The 17,584-nt window shown below is 41.0% G+C and overlaps 1 protein-coding gene across 4 annotated transcripts in view; it reads left to right on the top strand.

Annotated features, from left to right (window-relative positions):
* TPD52 (tumor protein D52) overlaps positions 1 to 17,584 on the top strand; it is a 132,267-nt gene that overhangs the window by 85,472 nt on the left and 29,211 nt on the right. For all 4 annotated transcript variants that reach the window (XM_047783693.1, XM_047783692.1, XM_047783690.1 and 1 more), the window contains exon 2: positions 13,690 to 13,805. In XM_047783693.1, coding sequence (XP_047639649.1) covers positions 13,690 to 13,805 — 116 coding nt within the window. The remainder of the gene's footprint in view (positions 1 to 13,689; positions 13,806 to 17,584) is intronic.

Raw genomic sequence — 17,584 nt, forward strand, 5'->3', positions numbered from 1 at the left:
AACAGAAACTCTAGCTCTGGTTTATTTAAAAAAAAAGCACTTTGGTTATTTCTAGTGTTTGAGAAAATAGGATCCATATAAAAATCTGACATTTTAGTTTTATGCTGTCCTATTTGAAATTCTAAAAACACTGAAAAATATCAAAGGGAAATCCCTTAGCTCAGAGTCCTTTTCCTTCTGTTTTATTCCTTTTCTTGATTTCTACTCTGTGTCATTCTCACTTCTTTTTTAGGGAAGTGGTTATCACTTCTTGAAGTTTTTCATGATTGTCAAGATCTTACATAGTACATATTTGGTTTACAAAATAAAAGTCAGAGCAGAATTGATGTAGAACCTTCTTATTGCTACAGAGGAAATTGAAGGATGGAATGAGTTCCCCTCTGGGGATCCCCAAGTTCCTCAGTGGTTGACCCTTCAGCACCTGCCCCTGTTTCATAGAGTGTCCTGGTTCCTAGTTTTACACTTGACTGGAGTTGAGGGGATGGCTGGCTTTGAAATAATTGACTAAAGATTCCCTCCTCTCTCTTTTTTAAAGGTGAAGGTGATTCAGGGGTCAGTGTAGGAGTCTCTGGAGGGAGCACATGAGGCATTTGAAAATTCTAATGTCAGAGTTCTCACTGTGGCTCAGTGGTAACGAACCTGACTAGTATCCATGAGAATGCAAGTTCGATCCCTGGCCTCCACTTCTCCTGGTGGCATTGCTGGGGCTGTGGACAACAGCCTCAGCTCTGATTCAACCTCTAGCCTGGGAAATTCCATGTACTGTAGGTGCAACCCTAAAAAGACAAAAAAAAAAAGAAAGAAAGAAAATTCTTTTTTTTTTAATTTTGTTTATTGCTTAGTGAATTTTATTACATTTATAGGTATACAACAATCATCACAAACAAATTTGAAGGTATTTCCATCCCAAACCCTCAGTGCATCCCCCATCCCCCAACCTGTTTTATTTGGAAACCATAAGTTTTTCAAAGTCTATGAGTCAGTATCTGTTCTGCAAAGAAGTTCATTGTGTCCTTCTTTCAGATTCCACATGTCAGTGATAGCATTTAATGTTGGTGTCTCATTATCTGACTGACTTCACTTAGCATGATAATTTCTCGGTCCATCCATGTTGCTGCAATTGCCGTTCTTTCTTTCCTTTTAATGGCTGAGTAATAATTCCATTGTGTGTATGTACCACATCTTCTTGGTCCACTCCTCTGTCGATGGACATTTAGGTTGTTTCCATGTCTTGGCTATTGTAAATAGTGCTGCCATGAACATAGGAGCCCATGTGTCTTTTTGAGTCATGGTTTTCTCTGGATAGTTGCCCAGGAGTGGGATTGCTAGATCAAATGGTAGTTCTATTTTTAGTTAAGAAAGAAAATTCTAATGCTCTTCCTTAGCCATCTCTCTTCCTCCTCCACTCTTATGTGGGGAGGGTGACCTTCTTGGTCAGAAAGCTGACCGCTGCTCAGGGCCCCACTGCTTTCAGATCTGAGTCCCATTTGACTTGCAAGCTCTCTTTGTCCTTTTTCCATCCCTGCTGCCTTCCCCGCTCCCGGCCTGCAGGAATTTCCTCTTTAATGACCTGGTCACTGCCCAGTTCCTCTCCTAGGCTCCTGGCTCTTTCCCAATGGAGTGACTCTGGTTTCCTCAGCTTTCCTGTTCCTCGCAGCCTCGACAGTGATGAGTTGCCTCCTTTTTCTCTCCTAAGGTTTGACTGTTCTCACCGTGAGCAAGCAGGGGGAAGTGACAGATGAGACCAAGTTTCATGGCCCCATGCTCCCGAATCCCTTTGTAGATACAGACGGTTGCCTTTGGAATGGGTGGGCAATGAGATCCTGCTGTATAGCACGGGGAACTATGTCTAATCACTTCTGATGAATCTATACATGTATGTGTAACCAGGTCAAAATGCTATACAGTAGAAAATTGACAGAACACTGTAAACACCAGCTATAATGAAATTAATTAATTAATTTTTAAAAAGAAAGATTAATTGGTGTCAAATAGCAGGTATCAGAGACCTCCTTGCGTTAAGTCGGGGGGACACTTTTGCTCCCCCCACCCCGGGTAGGCATCTGGCCACATCTGGAGAAGGTTTGAAGACAATTTTGGTGGTTATTTCTGAGTGTGGGGAGGGGCTGCTGCAGACCCTAACTGAGTGGATGCCTGGACCACCCCCAGGACGATGCCTAGGAGAGAGCCTCTCCCCCCAAGAAGGTCTGGCTCAAAATGTCCATCTTGTTACATCTGGGAAGCTCTGTCTTAAGTGGATCCTTTGCTTTTAGGGTCTCTTAAGGAGAGCCACTTTGATGTGGCGACCTCCAAGTATTCCTCCTCCTCTTCTGGATTTTGTCACATTCGGAAACAAAGAACAAGACCCAGAAAGCTGGAGCCCCGAGCAGAGACTTTGAAGGTGAAAAAAAAAACAAAAAACAAAACCTTTATCTTGTGATCTTTGTGGATATGACCACTACAGATATTTTGAACTATATGTTGTACTGTTTTTGGTGTCCCTAGGTGAAAAAACAGAGGCACATACTTCTTGTATGTGCTTAAAGAAAAGGATCCTAGAGACACTAGTTTCTTATTCCTACTCTCGTTGCCTCTTTGAAGACTATGTAAGAAAGGTGTATACAGTTTTGTTTTCCAGAGACGCTTCTAGGGCTTGATGATAATCTTACAAATTCTTTCTTGGGTAGATAGTGTTTTAACATTGACTTTAAGAGCTGGTATCCTAGACTGCTCTTCTGGCCACTTCTTCCCTCCTAACTGAATTTTCTTGGGTGTGGCTGACGTCTGTTCTTCCTGCTGTGGTGTCATTTGAGCCACACTATTCAACCCTCATGCGTTTGGCTGTGTACACACTCTCTATAAATGAAGACAGGTACCCCGCCCCAAGTCATAGCAATCTTTTGGTAGATTATGTATGAGACAGAGTGGTATTTCTTTAGGAAAGTGACATTGGGGAGTTCCCATTGTGGCGCAGTGGAAATGAATCCGATTAGTATCCATGAGGATTCGGGTTTGATCCCTGGCCTCAGTGGTTCAGGGATCTGAGGTTGCCATGATCTGTGGTGTAGGTTGCAGATGCACCTCAGATCCCGAGTTGCTGTGGCTGTGGCATAGGCCGGCTGCTGTAGCTCCGATTCGACCCCTAGCATGGGAACTTCCATATGCTGCAGGTGTGGCTCTAAAAAGCAAAAACAAAACAAAGCAAACAAAGCAAAAGAAAAGTGACATTTTGTGTCTGTTTCAAATAGGAAAAACCTTTGTAGGGGAAAGCAGTGCAGTGGGAAGGAAATATATAAAATGAAAAGAGAGGCAGTGTAGACAATGACGGGAGATTGGGTTCTTATCTCTCCTTCTAACTCCATAGGGTGTCTTCCTACAATTCATTTATTCAGAGTGCTGTTGAGCAACTGCTGTGTGACACACACAGTGCCCCAGATACTGTACAGGGCTGAAGCTTTGGGATCAGAGCACAGGGCTAAGGGCAAATGTTTCCCAGCCTAGCAGGCTGCATTCTAAGTACAGTAGACACTGTACAGAGGGTGTTATGCCCAGAGAGAGCCCGGGTTACAAGGTTCAGGGAATTCCTCTAAGAGCAGAAGACTTTTCCTACTGATGTATTAAAATGAATGGCACTTGGGAGTTCCTGTTGTGACTCAGTGGATTAAGGTCCTGACATTGTCTTTGGGAGGAGGCTGCTTCAGTCCCTGTCCTTGCTCAGTGGGCTGAGGAGCTGGCATTGCTGCAAGCCGCCTCAGAGGTTGCAGATGGGGCTCAGATCCTGTGTTGCGGTGGTGTAGGCCTGCTGCTGCAGCTCTGATTCGAGCGAGCCCTGGTCCAGGAACTTCCATATGCCACAGATGCAGCTGTAAAAAGAAACAAAAAATGGGACTTGGAAATAAGAAGGGAATTTCAGGAAGAGAAAATAAAATGTGCAAAGCCATAAACAAGGAAAGCAGCATTTGAAAAGAGATGGTGAAGATGGTTGTACAACATCATGAATATAATTGATGCTACTGACTTGTATGTTTAAAAATGTTTAAGATGAAGTTCCAGTCGTGTGCAGGCCATGGCCACAGCTCCAATTTGACCCCTAGTCTGGGAACCTCCATATGCCTTGGGTGTGGCCCTAAAAAGACAAAGAAAGAAAGAAAGAAAGAAAAGAAAGAAAAGAAAGAAAGAAAAAATTCCTGTCATGGCTCAGTAGTAATGAACCCAACAAATATCTGTGAGGTTGCAAGTTCTATCCTTAGCCTTGCTCAGTGGGTTAAGGATCCAGCATTGCCATGAGCTGTGTGTAGGTTGCAGACTCGGCTCAGATCTGGCATGGCTGTGGCTGTGGCCAGCAGCTGTGGCTGTGGTCGGAAGTTGTAGCTCTGATTTGACCCCTAGCCTGGGAACCTCCATATGCCATGGGTGTGGCCCTAAAAAGACCAAAAATAAAAATTCTTAGAATGTGTGTGTGTGTGTGTGTGTGTGTATAAAGAATATATATATACACACACACATTTTCTAAGAACATATATATATACACAAGAATATATATCTCTAAGAATATATATATACAAGAATATATATGTAAGAATACATATAAGAATATATATACAAGAATATATATATGTATATATGTGTGTATGTATATACACTCACACACACACTTTTCTTTTTAAATGAGCACATACAAGGCATATAGAAGTTCCCTCGCCAGGGACTTAATCTGAGCCACTGCAGTCAGATTCTTAACCCTGTGTTCCACAGTGGGAACTCCTCCTTTTTATATTTTAAGCCGGTAAAGGGTTTGGGGCTCAGTTTCCTGGGGCTCAGTTCCCTGGGGCCAGATGGAGTGGCTTAAAACAACAGAAATTTACCATCTGTAGGGCTTTGGAGGCTGGAAGTCCAAAAATCAGGTTGTCAGCAGGGCCATGTGCCTTCTGACACTAGCAGGGAAATCCGTCCTTGCCTCTTCCTGGCTTCCTGCTGCCAGCCGGTGGCTTGCCTTGGCCGGGCCTGCATCCCTGGAGTCCCTGCCCTCCCTTGTCATACAGCGTACCCCCTGGGATGCTGTGTGCTTGGTGTTCTCTCTGGGTCTCTGTGTCCAAACTTCATTTTACTTAGAAGGACACCAGACTAGAGCTCACCCGCATCCAGTATGATCTCAACTTGATTACTTCTGCAAAGACCCTGTTTCCAAATAAAGACACATTTATGGGTCCTGGGAGGTAGAAGTAGAACATCTCTTATGGAGGGGACACAAGTCAACCCTCAACATCATCTAATTTTAAAAATCTCTGCCCTGTGTTTCCTATCTTTATACAACTGAGTTGTTTGAATTTAAATGAGCCAAAATTCTTTACAGATGGATAATTGTATGAAAATGATTTAAAAGGTTTTAAATGATAATCATAGAAAGTCTTGAAGTTGGTCTTAATTGGGGAAAAGAAAAGGTCAAAGATGAAGAACTGAAGGGAAGAGAGAACCATTTAGATGGGGGGCTTCGCTCTGGGGTGACCTGAGCTGCACCCACCACACCTGAGCAGCTATATACTTACCAGACTCAATCATGGCTTAGGATTTTTTTTTTAAAATAAATTTTATTGGAGTATAGATGACTTAAAATTGTTTTAGTTTCAGATATATACAAAGTGAATCAGCCATACGTATACATATATATTGATCTTTTTTCAGATTCTTTCCCTGTATAGGGCATCACAGAGTATTGAATAGATTTCCCTGAGCTATATAGTAGGTCCTTGTTACTGATCAATTTTGTATGTAATAGTGTGTATATGCCAATCCCAATCTCCCAGTCCAGTCCTCCCCTCAGCGCTTCTCCTTTGGTAACCATAAATGTGGTTTCAAAATCTTTGAGTCCGTTTCTATTTTGTGAATAAGTTCTTTTGTATTATTTTTATTAGATTCCACACATTAGTGATCTCATATGATATCTGTCTTTCTCTCTGATTTATTTCACTTCTTACGATAATCACTAGTTCATCCATGTTGCTGAAAATGGCATTATTTTTCTTTTTTATGGCCGAGTAATATTCCAGTGTGTGTGTGTGTGTGTGTGTGTGTGTGTGTGTGTGTCTGTGTATGTGTGTCACACAAACATACCACATCTTTTCTATCCAATCCTCTGTTGATGGATATTTAGATTTCTTCCATGTCTTGCTTCTTGTAAATAGTGCTGCAATGAACATTGAGGTGCATACATTTTTTCAAATTATAGTTTTCTCCTGATATATGCCCAGGAGTGGGGTTTCTGGATCATATTATGGTAGTTCTATATTTAGTTTTTTAAGGAATCTCTATGCTGCTCTCCATAGTGGTTGTATCAACCTACATCCCCACCAGCAGTCTAGGAGAGTTCAATCGTGGCTTAGTTTTTCCCTATAGGTTCTAAATTTGTAGTAAAGACACTTTGTATCCTTCTCTGGTTGAAATTTGGGGGAATATGTGATGAGGGTGGCTATGCATTGGGTGGGGAGAGAAAAGAGAAACTTAAGTTTGAAGAAATCTTTAACCAGTTAAGTCAATTCAAATGAAATATTTGTGAACGTTTGCTTTTTTCCGGGCACTGTGAGTACTGAGGTGAAAAGGTAAAGCCGTGAGGTCAAGACTTTATTGTCTGGATCTAGAGGCTCTTCAAACTGAAGTCTTTTCCCCACGCTTCCTTGTTCTTTCCCACTGTTCTCACTCTTCGCACACATTTCTGCTGAAGCCAAAACCCTAAGACCTTTTTCCTCAAATTAGAACAAATTCTCTGATGACCGAAGTATCATGTTTCATCACATCAAAGACACCACAGATTTTAAGATGTTCCATTATTCTACATTTCATTAAGGGAAAAAAACTGCTGCAAGTCTGAAAGTTAAACTAGAAAACAGTGCTTCGTTTTTGCTTAAAATTTTAATTTTATGCTTATTAATGTTTTTCCAGATTTATTCAGATGTATAGTTTGACTATAACCCTCCTCTGCATGCTTTTTTTTTTTTTTCTTTTTTTAGGGCCAAATCCACAGCATATGGAAGTTCCCAGGCTAGGGCTTGAATCAGAGCTGCAGATACTGGCCTATGCCACAGCCACAGCAACGCCAGATCTGAGCTGAGTCTGCAGCCTACACCACAGCTCACAGCCAGATCCTTAATCCACTGATCGAGGCCAGGGATCGAACCCACATCCTTATGGATACTAGTTGGGTTCATTACTGCTGAGCCACAGTGGGAACTCCTTCCTCTGCATGCATTTTAAAGTCAACGAAGTTAATTTTTTTTTTTTTTGTCTTTTTGCCATTTCTTGGGCCGCTCCCGTGGCATATGGAGGTTCCCAGGCTAGGGGTCTAATCAGAGTTGTAGCCACCGGCCTACACCAGAGCCACAGCAATGGGGGATCTGAGCCACATCTGCGACCTACACCACAGTTCACCGCAGTGCCAGATCCTTAACCCACTGAGCAAGGCCAGGGATGGAACCCGCAACCTCATGGTTCCTAGTCGTTAACCACTGTGCCAGGATGGGAACTCCCAACGAAGTTAAATTTTTCCTGAAACATCTTCACATGCATTGTGAAACTCACCTGAACTCCTATTCAACTAGGAATAATTCATGTCTGTTTTATTTATTTGGCTCTCACAAAACATCTGTGATACATACAGCCTCTCTTAAAATAGAGCTCTGCCGTTTTTCTAAGCCACTGACACCCATTTTGCACATTGTGAAGCATGGTTACAGGTGATAAACATCTATGCAGAAGGACTGATTAGCTGGCTAGTTGTGCAATGTATCTCAAGTTCAGAGACGTAAAATGTAGAAGATTGCCCCAGGATGAGACCTCCTGGTTTGGGTCCATCTCTGTCGCTCCCTTGGCAGCCAGCAGTTCGCTTCCTCCCCAGATGAAACTCTTCAGGGTGATTCCATGCTTGCAGTTGAAAACAGATTATCAATCTCTTTGCACAACTAGAAGAAGCATTAAATGGCTGAGATGTTAATAACCCGATGGAACAAATTATCACCAACTTTGCAGTCACTTGGGCCAGATAATGGTATCTGTAACTTGTCAGCCAGGCATCCCCATGTGTTCTCACACACTCAGTGAAGTAAAAAGCTTTAGCCCTCTGCTTCCAGCTTCCCTTCTGACCTGCTCTCTGTCCTCTCTTCTCCTCGGAACTTCTCAAAGAAAAGCGTCTGTGACGGAGCAAGTGTTTAGAGTCCGAAAGATCTGCGTTTTAATCTCTGCGACTCTGGGCAAAGTACTGAATCTCAGAGGATCTCAGTTTCCTAATGGAAATAAATATAGCAAATGCTACTTCTCTCTTTGGGCGTTGGTTGTAAGGTTCTTTTTAAGTTTTTCTTTTCTTTTCTTTTTTTTTTAAATAAGTGTGTAATTGTGTAATACACCTCACAGTAGCTGGTGTATTAGACCTCAATAATTATGTCATATTTTCTCCCACTTTTCTGGCTTTTAAAAATAGATTTATGTCATACTCTGAGAAGGAACATTGAAGTTAATGGGCAGATAATTTTAAAAATAGGAGTTTCCGTCATAGTTTAGTGGTTAACAAACCCAACTAGCATCTATGAGGACAAGGGTTCGATCTCTGGCCTCGCTCAGTGGGTTAAGGATCCGGCTGTGCTGTGAGCTGTGGTGTAGGTCGCAGACGTGGCTTGGATCCCATGTTGCTGTGGCTGTGGTGTAGGCCGGCAGCTACAGCTCTGATCAACCCCTTGCCTGGGAACCTCCATATGCCGTGGGTATGGCCCTAAAAGACCAAAAAAAAAAAGAATTTTAAAAATAATTTATAGTTTTTAGTAATCGATACTTTAAAACATTTCTATTTCTCAGCTCTCTTGTTATGAATGAGAAATTAATATCTTTTAACTGAATGCCAGATTCTACCTCTGCAATACTCACTCTACTGAACAGATGAGAAATAGAATAATACCTAGAAACACACAGGAGGCAAAATTTGGATTCCCAGGTTTTGGGGAAACTATACAGTTGGAAATGATTAAAAGGCTGCTTTTGATCTAATCTACCATTTTTTCTAGAGTCTTATTTATTATTGCTTCTAGATATCCCCCAATCTGACCTTCGGCCCCCTTCTCTTGGGGTTTTTTGTGCTTTATACAGTCAGTGCTTTGAAGCATATGCTTTCTTTTTCTCTTTCTTTTTGTCTTTTTGTCTTTTTAGGGCCACACCCGTGGCATATGGAGGTTCCCAGGCTAGGGGTCTGCAACCTACACCACAGCTCATGGCAACGCCGGATCCTTAACCCACTGAGCGAGGCCAGGGATCAAACCCACAACCTCATGGTTCCTAGTCAGATTTGTTTCCCTTTTGCCATGATGGGAACTCCTGAAGCATATGCTTTCAAACAAGATGTTCAGGTTGGAGTTGCCATCGTGGCTTAGTGGTTAACAAACCCAACTAGCATCCATGAGAGCTCGAATTCAATCCCTGGCCTCGGTCAGTGGGTTAAGGATCCGGCATTGCCATGAGCTGTGGTATGGGTGCAGATGCGGCTCAGACCCTGTGTAGCTATAGCTCCAATTCGACCTCTAGCCTGGGAACCTCACCGGTGTGGCCCTAAAAAGACAAAAGACAAAAAAAAAAATTCAGGTTCAAAATCCTAACTCCACCTTGTATTCAGGTATGTTACATGGCCAAGTTGCTTAACTTCTGTAAGCTTCAGTTTCCTCATCCATAAATGGTGATGCCAATCCTTGTCTTACAGAAGTGCTGCTGGTAAATGATGTGTATTGTATTGAAACCACTTGGCTCAAGATTTGGATATAAATAGAATGCACATTGTGGAGGTGGCTGTGGTTATTAATAATTTTCCTACATCATGACTGTTAGATTTTGCAGGCGATTTCCATATCTATCTTTCTGTTCTTCCTTTGTGTCCTTTACTTTCCCATTTTCTCACCGTCAATTGATTATCCTAAAGCAAACCTCACCTTTAAATTTTAATAATGGTAATTTGCTGCCACCTACAGACTAACATGAAAAAAGCAGAACATGTAATTACTAGCCTTTCTAGATTCTGCATGTAAAATCTCCAGGTCATCATGGTGCTCCTAAAGCTGACTGAACAACCCAGAACCTCCTTTTCTGAGACACTTATTTTCCCTGGTAGCTCAACTGCATCAACTTGATCAGTATCGGAGTCCTCTTAGAATCTTTTTGGAATTTGGGGCAGTTATGCATAAAGCATTATTAGTAATCAGATATTGCATTTTCCCCCATAAGGAGATTTGCTAAATAGTGTTTATTAAAAAGCATGAAGGAGTCTTTGCTATTGAAGACACTTCAGTTTTGCTGGGCATTGTTGGATCCTGTTCTAGTTGAGAGGTCTAAGCAGAACATTAAAAATCAAATGAAGAATGTTGATAATATACTTTGTTTTGGGTCTTACTGTCTTGCCTTGTGCACCTGCTGCCTGCATGCTTGTCTCCCATCTTCAGTCTCATGCAGCCTCATCACATAATCTGGTGTGAGGAATACATTTGCAGTCACACATGGACTCTCCTCAGCGGTTTATGACTATGGCACCTTGTCCACAGTTTGTTTTGATTTGGCTTCAGCTGAAGTCCCCATGCCAGATGGCAGGAATGCGTCCAGTAAGGCCTGTGTGCTAAACTATGGGGTTGCATTTTGCCTTGAAAATGCGAAGCCACTGAAGGATTTTAAACTGGAGGGTGACATGCTTAGACATCTGTCATTACTTGGATAACCTGTTTGAAGATATTTTAAAGCGGACCTACAGAAGCATGTATTTATTCATTGAGCTTCTCCATCCACTGATTGCATTATTTATGCATTGAGCTTTTCCATCCATTGATGTACCTGCCATGTGTTGTCTCTACCTGAGAGGGCTTAATCGTATTCTGTTTGCACTCTAGTTTGTGGTTTTCGAATTGTTTTCTTTGTTTTTTTGTCTTTTGTCTTTTTAGGGCCACACCTGAGGCATATGAAGGTTGCCAGGCTAGGGGTCAGATTGGATCTGTAGCTGCTGGCCTGCACCACAGCCACAGCAACGCCGGATCCGAGCACCGTCTGTGACCTACACCACAGCTCATGGCAACATAGGATTCTTAACCCACTGAGCAGGGCCAGGGATCGAACCCTCGTCCTCATGAACACTAGTTGGGTTTGTTAACCACTGAGCGGAACTCCTCAAATTATTTTATTTGCATTGCTTTATCCCTTTAAAAACTGCGAACACCTTTCAGGTAGGCACTGTTGTGTTATTGATTCTTGTTTTTGTAATTATCAGCTACTATTATGCAGTTAATATATAACAAACTTGGAACAGGTGTCTTTGTTCCTTTTACACAGTGTATGTAGGTATTCTTCTTCTGGGCTTTCCATGGCGCTGGCTGCTTCTTGAACAGTGTGCTGATTCTCCCTCCTTCCTCTCTGCCTGTTAAGCCTGTCCCCCACTGCCTGGCATCTTGCCTTGGGTGGATGCCACATTGCCACCATGGCTGAACAAGCATTTCTCAGATGTGGATGTCGGGGCTGGTGGAGAAGAGTGTGATTGTTGTGATGCTCACGGGCAGAAAGAGGCGAAGAGCAGGAGGAGGAGGAAACCCTTTCCCTGGGTCCCTATGCAGAAAAGCTGTTGCTGCAAGACACAGCGAAAACTCAAACCATCTTTTCCCATCATGAAAAGGATAGCAGGACTGTGACTTGGGTAAGGCAGGGCTAAAATGTAAGAGGCACCCAAAAGCCCTGCAAGCAAGATGAATATTATGTTAATGCAGTATCTTAAGAAAATTAAAATTGAAGACATCCATAATGAACAGAATACTAATGTTTTAAGACAAGATCAGAAATGGTGCTATGCAAAGCCATTTTTGGAGCTCGAGGCAAAAGGAAACATCAGCCACACTGAGCCTCTCTTTTCAAAAATTTGATATTGTGTTCATCATGAATTCTTTGGAGTAACCTTGCTTTTTTTTTGTCTTTTTTGTCTTTTTGTTGTTGTTGTTGCTATTTCTTGGGCCGCTCCCGCAGCATATGGAGGTTCCCAGGCTAGGGGTTGAATCGGAGCTGTAGCCCCCGGCCTACGCCAGAGCCACAGCAACATGGGATCCGAGCCGAGTCTGCAACCTACACCACAGCTCACGGCAACGCCGGATCGTTAACCCACTGAGCAAGAGCAGGGACCGAACCCGCAACCTCATGGTTCCTAGTCGGATTCGTTAACCATTGTGCCACGACGGGAACTCCTTTTTTTTTTTTAATATTACATTAAAATATTAAAAGTATTTATATTGAGGTTTTTTTTTTTTTTTTTTTGCCATTTCTTTGGGCCGCTCCTGCGGCATATGGAGGTTCCCAGGCTAGGGGTCGAATCGGAGCTGTAGCCACTGGCCTACGCCAGAGCCACAGCAACACGGGATCCGAGCTGTGTCTGCAACCTACACCACAGCTCACGGCAACGCCGGATCATTAACCCACTGAGCAAGGGCAGGGACCGAACCCGCAACCTCATGGTTCCTAGTCGGATTCGTTAACCACTGCGCCATGACGGGAACTCCTATATTGAGTTTTTAAGTGCCTTCTTAAATTGTATAACCCAGGTTTGAGGGCCTCACTGGCTTTGGCCTAGCCTTGTACTTGGCTGGTTGGGCAGAAGAGAGGGGCGAATTGCTGAAAGGCAAGTGTTCCCCTGGCCACTTTCTGAAAATGCTGAGTTCTTCCTGATGGACCAGTAGATACTGGCTCTATTACAGGGCAATGGGTATGGCAGGATTGGTCTTAGATAATGTAGAAAGCTTCTGGGGGGCGGGAGTTGGTCATTTCTCTGAATTATACAAATTAGGGTTTTAAAAATATTTTTATTTTATTTTATGTTTATTTTATTTTTTGTCTTTTTAGGGCTGCAGCCATGGTATATGGAAGTTCTCTGGCTAGGGGTCGAATCAGAGCAATAGCTGTGAGCCTACACCCTAGCCACAGCAACTCGGGATCCAAGCTGCATCTTTGACCTACACCACAGCTCATGGCAACACTGGATCTTTAACCCACTGAGTGAGGCCAGGGGTAGAACCTGAGTCCTCATGAATGCTAGTCGGGTTCGTTACTGCTAAGCCACAATGAGAACTCCCATTAGGATTTTTCAAAGGTATCTGGATGGGATATAGATTTTTGAAAAGGTACAATAAGGGGTTTTCTACTTCCACTAACTAACTAATGGCAAGACATGGAATAAAATTTCTTTAGGCAGTTCTCTGCTGAGACTGTTAAGAGTTGGATCTGATTAGGAGAGGAGGCTAAAGATATTTACAGACTCCTTCTTTTGGTTAATATGAATTATTAGTCATGCTGATTTACTTGTTACGCATTTAAAGTATTGGCAAGATCCCATCCTTGGCCTCTTCATTCTCCTGCTTTACATTAGCCATATTGTGGCTGGGGAAATGAACAGAAGCTGAGAGAATACTGTATTTTCTAAATCCATATCTTGGCAGAGTGTAATCTGGTGGTTTTTAGTAGTTAGCTCAAACTTTTTTTTTTTTGTCTTCTCCTGGAAGAGCCATGTATTTGAAGATACAGAAAGATGAAGTGTGGCTCTAACCTAATTGGCTTCGTCTGGCGGGGGCAGTGGAGGAGCCCAAAGGAGAAATTTACTTAGCTTTCAGACCTCACAGACTTTTTTTTTTCTTCTCTATCTCCAACAAGGTCTGCTGAGAACAGACCCGGTACCGGAGGAAGGAGAAGATGTTGCTGCCACGATCGGTGCCAATGAGCCCCTATCAGAGGAGGAGCGAGAAGAGCTGAGAAGAGAACTTACAAAGGTAAAGAAGTGGAACTTTGGAACTTCAGGAACTTCCTGCTTCACACTTAGATATCGTCATTTGTTTTGCGAAAGCACATAGTCTCAAGGAAGAGAAAGCCACCTGACCTTGCCCAAGAGATCTTGAGGCGGGGAGGGGAGATGGGAGAATGTGAGATCATTTGAGTCTTATATGAGGGGAGGTATATGTGGGCTGAGAAGTGGGAAGCTGAAATGGATAAGAGGGGGAGGGCTGCTAGTGAATATCTTCCAAAGGGGAACCTCACTTGCTCCGATGCACTTGGCTTTCAGCTGCTTCCATGACTTTGTTCTGCCCTTGGCAGTGTTGTAAATAGAGGTACCTTGAAACTTCTTTCCATAGCCCCTTCTCTTCCTCCCTCTAGCCCTCTCACTCTCTTTTTTTCTTAAAATTAACCATTTTGAAGTGTACAATTCAGTGGCATTTAGCATATTCACATTGTTGTACAACTATTATCTCTATCTAGCTCTTAAACATTTTCATCAGTGTTTAAAGGAGACCCCATACTCATTAAACTGGCATCCCCAGTTTTCCCTCCCTCAGCCCCTGGCAACAACTAATCTGCTTTCTGTCTGTGGATTTACCTGTTCTGGATATTTCATTTAAGTGGAATCGCATAATATGTGATGTTTGGTATCTGGCTTCTTTCATTTAGTGTAATGTTTTTGAACTTCATCCTCATTGTAGCGTGTATTTGTACTTGACTGCTTTTTAATGACTGAATAATCTTCCACTGTGTGTGTCTACCATGTTTTGTTTATCTGCTCATCTGTTGATGGATATTTGGTGGTTTCGTCCTTTTGACTGTTGTATATACTAAGCTAAGGAATATTTGTGTAAAAGTACTTGTTTGAATAATGATTTCCAATTCCTTTAGGATATACCCAGAAGTAAAATTGTTCATCATGTGGTAATTCCATGTTTAACTTTTTTGGGGAACTGCCAAACTGTTTTTGCAGTAGGAATACCACTTTACATCTCCATTAGCAATTAACTTCTCTATATCGTTGCCAACATTTTTTTGTTCCCTATCTTTTTGATTATACCCATCCTAGTGAGTGTAAAGTGGTGTCTCATTGTAGTTTTGATTTGTATTTCACTAATGACTGATGTTATTAAGCATTATTTCATTTGCTTATTAGTGTTTATATGCCATCTTTGGAGGAAGGTATATTCACATCCTTTGCCACATTCAAAAATTATTTGTCTTTTCGTTGTTGAGATATAAGAGCTCTTTATTTATTCTGGATACTAGATCCTATATGTAATTTGCAAATATCTTCTCCCATTCTATACACTGTCTTTTCATTTTCTTCATAATGTCTTAATACACAAAGGTTTTAAATTTTCATGAAGTCCAATTTGTTTTTTCTGCATTACTTGTCCTTTTGGCATTGTGTTTGAGGATTTGATTCCAAAACTCAGATTATGAAAATTTACACTCTTTTCTTCTAAGACTTGCCTCTTATAATTAAGCCTTTGATTCATTTGAATTAATTTTTATATACGGTTTGTGGTAGGGTTCAACTTCATTCTTTTGTGTATGAATATTTAGTTTCTTTAGCACCATTTGCTGAAGAGACTATCCTCAGTGAATGCTCTTGGCAGCTGTGTCAAAATCAATTGACATACATATAAGGGTTTATTTCTGAACTCTCAGTTCAGATGCATTCATCTGTATGTCTGTCCTCCTGAGCATACCACACTGTTTTGATCACTGTAGCTTTATAGTGACTTTTTAAATTGAGAAATATGACTTTTTCTCCTTTTTCAGAATTGTTAAGATCCCTTGCAATTCCATGTGAATTTTAGAATCTACTTTTACACCCATAAGAAAATGCCATTGGGATTTGTTAGAACTTTCATCAAATTTGAGGATTGATTTGAGGGAGTATTGCCATTTTAACAATGTTAAGTCTCACAATCCATGAACATGGATCATCTTTCCATTTATTTAGGTCTTATAATTTCTTTTAGCAATGTTTTGTAATTTTCAGTGTATACAGTTTATATCTCCTTAGTTACTTTTATCCTGAAGTATGTTTTTCTTTTCGATGTGATTATAAATGGAATTTTATTAATTTGCTTTTCAGGTTTTTCATTGCTACTATATAGAAATAAGACTGACGTTTTCATGTTAATCTTGTATCCTGCAGCTTTGTTGAATTTTCTTATTAGCTCTAATAGATTTTTTATGGATTATTTAAGAATTTTCAGTGTAGAATATAATATTACCTGCAGTTTTCTCTTTCTTTCCATTTTAGATGCCTTTTATTTATTTTATCCCCTATTGCTCTGGCTGAAAGCTCCAGTACTGTGTTGAATAACAGTGGTGAAGGGAGAAATCTTGGTCTTATTCCTTATCTTAGGGGAAGTGCATTCAGTCTTTTACCATTAAGTATGACAGCTTTTGGGTTTTGTTTTTTTATAAATAACTTTATTCATGTTGAAGCAGTTCCCTTCTATTCCTAGCTTGTTCATTGTTTTTATTTTATTTTATTTTCTTAACACTTTTTTATTTTATCATGAAAAGGTGTTGGGTTTTGTCAAATGCTTTTCTGCAGCAATTAAGGTGATCATGTATTTTTTTTCCCCTTTATTCTATCACTATGTTGCATTGATTGATTTTCATATGTTGAATCATTCTTGCATTCCTAGGATAAATCCCACTTTATATAGTGAGGGTATGTATTCTAGGTCATGGTGTATGCTGCTGGTTAGGTTTGCTAGTATTTTGCTACGAATTTTTGCACCTATATTCATGACAGAGGTTGACCTGCAGTTTTCTTGTGATATCTTTGACTTGCATATTACAGTAACGGTTAGCGTGTTAGAATGAGTTAGAAAGTTATCCATTCCATTCTATTTTGTGGAAGCATTTGAGAACAACTGGCCTAAATTTTCTTTAAGTTTTTGTTAGAATTCACCAGTGAAGGCTTCTGGTCTTGGACTTTTCTTTGTTGAGAGATTTTTAATTATTCATTCAATCTCTTTACATGTTATAAGTCTGTTCACATTTACTGTTTCTTCTTGGGTCAGTTTTGATCATTTTTGAATTTCTAGGAATTTAATCCATTTCATTTAGTTATCGAGCTTGTTGGCATACAGTTGTTCATGATATTCTTTTATAATCCTTTTTATTTCCATAGATTTGCAGCAGTGTCACCATTTTCATTTCCTTTCTTTCTTTCTTTCTTTTTTTTTTTTCTGTCTTTTGTCTTTTTTAGTGCCGCACCCACTGCATATGGAGGTTCCCAGGCTAGGAGTCTAATCAGAGCTCTTGCTGCCAGCCAATGCCAGAGTCACAGCAAGACCAGAACCGAATCGCATCTGCGACCTACACCATAGCTCATGGCAACGCTGTATCCTTAACCCTCTGTGCGAGGCCAGGGATGGAACCCACAACCTCATGGTTTCACTGATTTTTTTTTTTTTTTGCTGTTGTTTTACCTTACTATACTTTACTATACTTTACTTTACCTTACTTTACCCAACTTTACTTTACCCTACTTTACTTTACCTTACTTTACTTTACCTTATTTTACTTTACCTTCCTTTACCCTACTTTACTTTACCTTGCCTTACTTTACTTTACTTTACCCTACTTTACTTTACCTTACTTTACCCTACGTTATTTTACCTTACTTTACTTCACCTTACCTTACTTTACTTCACCTTACCTTACTTTACTTTACCCTACTTTACTTCACCTTACCTTACTTTACTTTACCCTACTTTACTTCACCTTACCTTACTTTACT

Source organism: Phacochoerus africanus, chromosome 6 (genome assembly GCF_016906955.1).
Source record: "Phacochoerus africanus isolate WHEZ1 chromosome 6, ROS_Pafr_v1, whole genome shotgun sequence".
In the NCBI taxonomy this organism is placed as follows: Eukaryota; Metazoa; Chordata; class Mammalia; order Artiodactyla; family Suidae; genus Phacochoerus; species Phacochoerus africanus.